General features: G+C 46.0%; 1 protein-coding gene across 1 annotated transcript; it reads right to left on the bottom strand.

Annotated features, from left to right (window-relative positions):
* Positions 1-795: 795 nt before the first annotated feature.
* LOC147607444 (uncharacterized) lies at positions 796-8,162 on the bottom strand. The gene is made up of 3 exons (XM_086790865.1): positions 6,729-8,162; positions 2,281-2,414; positions 796-2,034 (listed from the first exon to the last, which is right to left on the bottom strand). The coding sequence occupies exons 1-3, from the start codon at positions 7,307-7,309 to the stop codon at positions 1,034-1,036; spliced, it is 1,716 nt and encodes a 571-aa protein (XP_086646991.1). The 5' UTR covers positions 7,310-8,162; the 3' UTR covers positions 796-1,033.
* Between the last annotated feature and the right edge of the window lie 668 nt (positions 8,163-8,830).

The raw sequence follows: 8,830 nt of genomic DNA, 5'->3' as shown, positions 1-8,830 counted from the left end.
ATCCAGGCACACGGTTACCACAACTTGCACCAAAACATTTCTCAGGCCCCCACCAAAAAAACAATATCAAGGACTAACTACATGAAACGAAAATAAGCCCCACTTCCTGGAAAAACCTTCTGGTATTGTCACTACTATGGCCTCTTCAGTACCTAACCAGGCACAAGGTTACCTTTCTCATACCTACCCAGGCACAAGGTTACCTTTCTCATATTGTGGTTTAGGCTTCAAGATAAGCCATGTAACATGAGTGTTCGGAGAGCCTCTCAAGAACCTTCATGAGCTAGAACTTTTGAACCATCTGTCAGAATGAGGAGAGCTGTAAACAATAAAAGTGCGAGTACTTCTCTTGAACCTCCGTCCACACATCAAACCATTTTGCCAGAATAAATTCGGCTACTTACAGAGATCCCCTGCTCACAAAAAGGGGAGGTCTCACCTGCATGTCCCCTGTCCCACCCTTATCCCATCCAATGGGCGAGAGATCTGTCTGTAAATACCCTTCTGTCCAGCAAGGGATCTCTGGAAAGACCCTTAGTTACTTCAGGTGACCATTGTGAAATTAGAAGGCCTACAAAACACCTGAACAAGTAAAAGGGCAACCCCCTTACAACCCCTACCCATACGATGGAGGGGGAGTTGCCTGTAAAGAACCTTTGTTACTCTAGGCCAGATAACAAGGCCTCCAAACAGCCAGACCAAGTAAAATGAACGAACCCAAAGTTGTGAAAGTAACCATTACAAGACGACGTCCGGGCAGGTACACAACTTGACGTTGCAGGTATACAGCATCTCTTTACAATCTTCCATTGAAGGTGAATGCTCCTTTTAAATACCGACCTTAAACATAACTTGGCGTAGATATTTTAAACATTGTTCAGTAATACGCATTGAAAGACCCTAGAACTGGCTCCTGCAGGCTTAATCCAAGCTTCCAAAATAAAAATAACATCCATGTCATAAAGAAATTAAGGTGATCTAATAACAAGACTGATAAGCCACCCCAAGGAACTAGCCCTCATCCCAAAACCAACTACATCTGCTGCGAGCTGAAGATTGATGATTCATACGACCTTAGAGCTTGCAGATCCCCGAAGTGGCTGATTCCCAAGTCAAATGACCCTGATGAAACTAAAGGTTGACTGCTTTGGCCATGGGAGGCAGATGCCACTTGCATCAAGTCTATAGTCGGCTTGACATCCTGTGGCATGTCCCCCAACCGAACTTCTCCTTCAAGCATGGAGTACAAAGGGAGGCATTCATAGTTCCCAACACCATTCATGCCGTGTGTGAAGGGTCCATCAAGATGGTCTTTTTCAATTGTATTGGAGCCTGCAGGATAGCCAGTTGTTGCTGAAGACATACTGTGTAAACTTGAAGCTGCTGAGAGCAGCTTGTCATTGGACCATTCAAAGTGATGTTGCTGCCCTCCTTGTACTAAAGGTTGCGCAATCGGGATATGGCTATTATGCAAGCCTTGATCTGACAGCATATTTGAATGGGTTGTCATCGTATCCAAAGATACTGCAACCGAGGCCTGTGTGGAGGACAAAAGTTGCATGGTTGACTGAAGAGAGAGAGCACGCCCAGAGTCTGACACTCTTGTAAAACCCTGACCAATGGGTATAGCCTCAAGTCCTGAGAACACTCCTGCCCCTGATGAAGATGTCAAAGACAAGCTTTGACCCAGAGGATCGACAGATCCCTGAAAGTACTGATGTGTCTTTGGACCAACCACATCATTGGAGACGGGAATCATGCCTTTTGGACTTTGAGGGGGGAAAAATGATGACCTGTCATTTGGGTGCTGAAGGCCAGTAAGAAACAACTGCCGTTCTATTCCTGCACCTGCTGGCAACGAGCACTCAAATGACGATTGGTCCTCATACTTCAACATCCTTGGTGGCCAAGCTCCTTTCTGCTGACTAGGATTTACAACATTACATTCATCCCAAAGAGCTGATACACCTGGGATTCTTACATGAGGTAGAAAACAAGACCTGTCTGTGTATAAATGACCCAACCTCCTGCTGTCTGTTCAGCAAAACAAGGCAACATTATCTTTAAAGACACTGATATAGAGAGAATGAGAAAAGCTGACTATCAATGGTTCAAAAGCTTTGCTACTCTATGCAGCCTCCTACAAAACACACTATATATGGCATATGCGCCTACAACAAAACACACTGCGTATCTGTCACTATTTTTGCAAGCAAGATAATAACACAAACATACACACCACTCAAGGCTAAAGCCAAGGGCAATGGCTTAACTTTTTACCTTGAAAATCAGGCAAAAACCTTGCATTCAACCCTAGAGTGTCAGGCTGGGGCTTCCGACGCCGTTCATTGTGGCCAGCAAGACGCCTTCTACAACTTCGCTTACCTTCATCAAACTCAGTTAAGCCATGAAATCTGTCACACCCAAAGAAAAAACACTTTTTTGACAAGCTGCCTATATCCAAGCAATAAATATAAACTAGATTAAACTCTGCAAAACAATCATCAGCAACTGAGCTTAATAGGTTTCTAGAGATACCCTTTGACATACAAGCATGTACAAGAGTCTGCATGGGGAAGCAATTACATGGTGACCCTTCAGTTTGTACAAATTCTTAAGCTGAGAAGGTAACCTTGAGAACTCTTACCAAGACATGAACATGGTGTATGGAACCTCCATGAACCCTCCATGCCCCTACAAATGCTAAGTAACTGAACCAAATGTGAATTTACAAGAAATGAAAAGATAATATAAATTTTTGTTAGTTTAGTCCACCATCTCCTGGTCGCAGCATATATTGTATGTGCGGGTAGAGGTGTATACAAGTAGAACATAATATCCCACCTCACATGCATCAGACCACAAATGCATGTACCATAACTCCTACGTTCACATACAAGATAGATTAGATAAGAAACATACCATTGAGCCCTAATCTATATAGGAATGGGATCAATGCCTGTAAGGAGAAAAATCAAGGCCTATAAGAAAGTGCGGGCAAGGAACAACTGAGCAAAGTATGGAGAATTCAGTCACAGTTTACACTGTGCTCGAAAAGTGCCTACCCCCTCCTACCAGGAAAGCCATATAAACAAGTCTTAGGAGATCTTCTCATGGGTGAAAAATAGGGACAACAGGGCTGGCCGACTACTAGTTTGTTCTCTAGAGTTGATCAACATCTAGGTAAGGCCAACTTTCCCCACTCAATTGTGCATTTAGTTCTCCCAGCCCTTAGCCCCATCACAGGAGCCCAGGTGTGTGCAGAGGTTGGGAATCTAGCTTCAGCCTTCATTACCACAGTATGCATATGATGCAAGCTATTTTCACTTCACAAGCTGAGTGTCACACTTGAGAGAGGGAGCTCAAAGCCTTACCAAAGAGTGTTGTATAAGGCAAGAATGCTCTGCTGAACAACCCTGTGTAGGACACAAAGGCTAACTGGCATGGACATGTGGGAGTGAGCCTTAGCCTCTGGTTCGGGGGAGGTCTACGGAAGTGGGCTGTGTGAACCTAGGTTATTACAGTTGGTAACAGAGCCAACCTAAATACAAAGGCAAGACCAAGGTTTGCATGTCTTATGTGTGCTTTTCATTTCTATCGCCCAAATCACATATTTCTCTTGGGCGCCAAATCTGTGTTTTGGTCTTGCAAAGGAGTAGGTGTTTTTCTTGTTTTTTGCTGGCATGATAGAAAGCATTTGGATTCTAAGAGAGGGAGGAAAGAGAGAGAAGTATGTATGCATAGATTTGCAAAGGGGGAAAACTTGTCCGGAAACCCCTAGGTGCAGAAACCCTAATTTTCCTCTCTCGTGTTTCTCGGAAGGCTGCCTATGTAGGTCATCTGTAGGGGACAATATGTGTGGAAGACGCCTGTAGGGGACGCCCTAGGCGGGCTGCATAGCTGTAGCAGATGCGCACAGTCGGCCAGTAGATACCGCATCTGTATGAGTTTGTCCAGGCCGTACAAGCCTGATGTGACGGCTGTACCGCAGGTAGGCAAGGTGGGCAGATGGTGGCAGCAGGGCAGCAGGGTGGGAAGAAGGGGGCGCATGCAGAGGAAAAGTAAGGTGCCCAGTGCATTCAGAATCAAGGCTGCCTTTTTTTAAGCAGATGGCTAATTTTAATTAAAAAGCAGGTATGGCTGTTTTTTGAAAAAGCGTGCAAAAGATGGCTGCTCTTTCCTAGGCATGAGCCTGGTTTTTTTTTTAACGTAAAAAAGCACAGAAGCCTTTTTGCCTTATAAAAACGAGGGCATACAACTTTACAAGGCCTATTTCACTCAGTGCGTGATGAAAGCTAAAGGGGACAACCTGTCATGTGGATACTCAACAAGGTTTCAGTCTCTCCTGTGTGGGGAGAGGTAGGTCACTGTTTTGCATATTTTCTTGAATTTCTTGCGTTAGTTATTTTTTTTCCTAATTTCTCTGATCGGCACATAGCCTTCTTCCTTTTCTTCTACCCAAGAACTTCACTTTGATGATACCCCATCAGATCATGAAGTGGATCCTCAGCCGACGGGGATCAAGTTGAGTTTCAGCGGGAAGAGGTAGAGGTAGAGAAAACTTACTTCAAGGAGCAGATGGCAAAACTCTGGGCTGATTTACATGCTGATATTCAGCACTTACAGGAACAGGTGGTGCTTATCCAAAGAGTGGTTGTTGGTTCAGCCACTACCGCACAAATGGTTGCAGTTGCTCCTCCTTTCACACTCGACACTTTTGCGGGTAAGGAGAGGACCTAGGAGGTTGTTGATTCCCAGCTGAACCGTTGGAATGTTCACTTGGAATTCCATCCTTTCTAAGATGCCCGGAAGATTCAAATGGTACCAGGACTCCTGAAAGGGGAGGCCTTGACCTGGTGGAGAGAATTGAGGAACAAACCCACTACTTGGTCTGGCTAGCCATCGTCCCCTTATAGATCTTAACATACCGGATGGCATCCTCCATTGTTTGGCTCAAACCACAAGTACCTCCGAACACGGTTCTGAGCATAAACGAGAGTTTAAGTTCGGGAAGGCTTCACATAACCAAAACCAAACCCTGACTTCGGATGAAGTCATGAACCCAACCCTAGGAAACCAGCAAAACCTCTAAAAAATTCCGGAGGGCCGTTGTTTCACTTGCGGTCAAAAGGGAGATATGAAGTCAAGTCGTCTCGACAGGCAAAGAACAAGCCCAAGGCAGCTCATGTGACCAAATTGAAAGATAACCCTAAAACTACTTCCATTGATACTACAATTCTAGATCATAGTGCTTACATGGAATGTAGGGTTCAACATGGCAGTTTTCAGTTCCAAGGATTTAATACAGATATATGGATTAGTGTTGTGAAAGACTACACATCCTTTTTTACCCTGGCAATACTCGTAACCTCATTAATGCAAAACTTGTGTGCAAATGTTGGGAGTGGAGAAGTAGCCAAGTGATCATGTGTACCGTGTTGTTACATTCGTGGAAGCTCTATGTCTTCTTTCAGCCCTAAGCACCTTTCATAGGATCACATAGATGCAGCCATGTAGAAGCAACGGAAAGAAAAGAGAGAAAGACCCAACCCAAGGAAAGACCAAGAACCCCCAGAACCTTCAGGAGGGCCGGTGTTTCACTTGCGGTTAGAAGGGAGATATGAAGTAGAGTTGCCGCCAGCCGGCAAGCAAAGAACAAGCCCAAGGCAGCTCATGTGACCAAATTGAAAGGTAACCTTAAAATTAGTTCCGTTGATTTCTTGAGAAGAGGGGTATGTCAAATCGATGGACATATCAATCGATATTGGCAACAGGTCCAGGCAGGGAGCTCCATAGTTTGACATACCACCTAGGGGTCATACGACTTGTTACGGTGGCTGGTAGTCAATACTTGATTTGGAACAAGTTGTTATTCCTGGGATGATAGTTTGAGTACTGGATAGCGCTGAGATTAGATGGAGAATCCTATTTGAATGTCATGACACTCCTACAACAAGTCATCCGAGATTCAATGAACTTATGATTTGGTAAAACCGATGTTTAACCATTTACTGGCCTAAGATAAAGACGGATGTCCAGGACTATGTGATGAAATGTCAGCAGTGTTAGGTGGACAACACTAAACACCTTAGGATTGGAGGGTTGTGACATCCTCTAGAGATTCCTTTTAACAATGGGAAAGTATTTCCATGGATTTTATTGTCGGATTGCCACAAACCAGCAAAGAGAATGATGATATCTACATGCCAATGAAGATGGCAAGATTTTTACTCACAAGGATGATTGTGAAAGTGATTGAAATGGCACAACATCTTTCAGATTTTGTAAAACTAAACCTTTATTAAACTGTGCAGACAGCTACACAAAATCCGTTAGTGGATCCTCCCAAGAACTGGAAGTTTCTACATAATTACATTCTTAAGTGGTGCTGCACAGGCTGGATAAATTGGGGCACTTATTTCCATCAAAATTTGAACTATTTTCCAAAGTGTGATGTGTTCAACTATAGGCCCACCCACCAAAAGCAAAAGCGATGCTCTTATCCAGTGCTTAGCAACACACCAATCTCATGGTGAGAGGTTAGTAGTTGGTATGATATGCCCAGATTAGGACGTTAATGATGGATCGATCTGTATACAGCACAAAAAGCTTCTAAAAACGGAGCTCTTTTCTAGTTTCTTTGGGTCAAGTTTTTTGGGAAGGGGTTCATTTAGAAAGCACAACAATGAACAGACTGTAAGCATAAAGAGAAAAACTGTTGCAAGAACCTGCTACATTGCTGACAGAAACGCTGCTCCTGGCCTGCCACAATTACCCGTGCTGCTTTGGAGTGAATGGCGCATACTTTGTGGCGGCGATGGTAATCTTTGGCGGAGGTAAGGTCAGTTTTGCATCCTTCGACCTGGCATTTGGGGGTTTGGCCAGCCATACGGAGCTTTTTGGGCGGGGCCTGGCTGGGTGCCTGGCTGGGTGCTTGGCCTCCACCACCTCCTCCTGGCACCTCGAAATACGTTCGTTTTCCAAGCTCCAGGCCAATCAAGGTATCATTGGAGCCCCCAGAACCTCCCGCCGGAACCCCCTGCGAAGCCAGCGCCTGCCCCTTGCCCTCTTTTCCAGCGACCGAAATAATTCCATCCGCAAATGAACGAGGAGACCATCGCATTCCACCAGAGGGCGCGACATTGGCCACCACAGCGTGGCTTCCCTTCTCAGAGCCAGAATCAGCTACCTCTTTCGAATCAAAGCCAAACAGTGGCGCACCCTCCGCGGCGCCACTTCTTTCCTCCATGCCAAACCCTGCACTGCTCAGAAAGCCGAAACTGCTCTGCCCGATAGGGTTATTAGCCATCTCAGCGACCTTGTCAGAGCTCAAAACTTCGCCATTGCGCGAGATGTCAAAGCAGCTCTAAAGCTCTGCACTACAACGTTCTCTTCCTCCGCTGCGTGTGGAAGGCAAGGGCATTTTTGAGGAAGCTTTCGACTCGGTGGTCATGACTACTGCGAGGCACTCTGGGATCGCAGTAAGCGGGGCGAACTTACGGTTTCTAAGTGACAAAGGGCGGGGTCATGGTGGCTGCACTCTGGAATCGCAGTAAGGGGGGCGAACTTAGGATCTCTAAGTGACAAAGGGCGGGGTCAGCTACTGCAAGGCACTCTGGATCGCGGTAAGGGGGGCGAATTTAGGGTTTCTAAGTGACAAGGGGCGGGGCAGAGAGGAGAAATTGGGGTTTGGCAGGGTTGAGAGCATGCAACTGCATACATGAAGGGGAGGAGAAAACTAGGGTTGAACAGGAAAACAAGCTAGGCATTAAAAAGGGGGAAGGAAATTAGGGTTTCAAAAGAAGCTTGGGGGGGAAACGGGAGAACAAGGGGGGCCATTGAAGGCAGAGAAGAGCCATAGCTGTGTTGGGTGTGTGCGTGCGGGCGCGCGCGTGGGGGAAGCGGGGGCGCGGGCGCGGGCGGGCGTGGATAAAGGGAAGGGGTGGGAGGGGACAGAAACGTGCAAAGGCAGAAGCGAACGCAGGTAGGGTAGAGACAACAGAAACGCGAAAGCTCAAAAGGCTGCCATAGCTGCGGGGGAAGGGTACCCGCGCCTATGGTGAAAGATGCTCGGATGGCAGCTCAGGAAAGCTGCGAGGTACTGTTGAAGTGGTGATGATGATGATGATGATGGAGGGGGCTTTACGAAGGGGATGTTCCATGTTTGTCCCCCCCCCCTCCCCCTCTTTGCCCATAAATAATAATGCAGCTAGATACGCTGCCAGTCCTCTCTCTCTCCTCTCTCTTCCCTCTTGACCTACCCCCCCTCTCTCTCTCCTCTCTCTTCCCTTTGTATGACACATCCCACCCCAATCACCACCTCTCTCTACCTCGTCCTTTCTGTTCCATTGTCACCTGTGAGCTTGGATGACATATCCTAAGATGGCAACGTCCATTACCAATTCACCACACTAGTAATTCCTATATTGCCCCCCCCCCCTCTCTCTCTCTCTCTCTCTCTCTCTCAAAACAAAGTGTGTGTGTGTGTGTGTGTCATATATCGTGATTCTACAAGTAAGTTCTAGGTAAGTTCCAGAGTACACCAACTAAGAGTGTGTGTGTGTGTGTGTGTGTGTGTGCACCAGAGAGACAGAGAAAGAAACAAGGTAAATGTGAGAAAGAAGAGCGTACGTGTATACATGATGTGAAAGAGAAAGAGGAGAAAGAAATTGTGCATTAATCATGTATTTGAGTTTGAGAGAGACATAGACAAAGACACACACAGAGAGAGAGAGAGAGAAGAGCTTGTATCTATCAAAACTTGCAATCAAAGTTGACTCCTACTACCACACACATTTCTTTAAAAATGCCGTTTTTTGCTGTTCGTTAC

This window comes from Cibotium barometz, chromosome 55 (genome assembly GCF_041138505.1).
Source record: "Cibotium barometz isolate CiBa-2024 chromosome 55, ASM4113850v1, whole genome shotgun sequence".
Classification (NCBI taxonomy): domain Eukaryota; kingdom Viridiplantae; phylum Streptophyta; class Polypodiopsida; order Cyatheales; family Cibotiaceae; genus Cibotium; species Cibotium barometz.
The sequence above is the reverse complement of the archived record's forward strand: the minus strand, read 5'-3'. Positions and strand labels throughout refer to the sequence as shown.

Bases quoted from the DNA above. Each gene is read 5' to 3' on its own strand.
- LOC147607444 (XM_086790865.1), bottom strand. From the start codon at position 7,309: ATGGCTAATAACCCTATCGGGCAGAGCAGTTTCGGCTTTCTGAGCAGT. The intron at 2,415-6,728 runs GTTCTTGCAACA...TGGGTGTGACAG, and splicing joins TTCTGTCAGCAATGTAGCAG to ATTTCATGGCTTAACTGAGT. The intron at 2,035-2,280 runs GTAAAAAGTTAA...TTTGCTGAACAG, and splicing joins GTTTTTGCCTGATTTTCAAG to ACAGCAGGAGGTTGGGTCAT.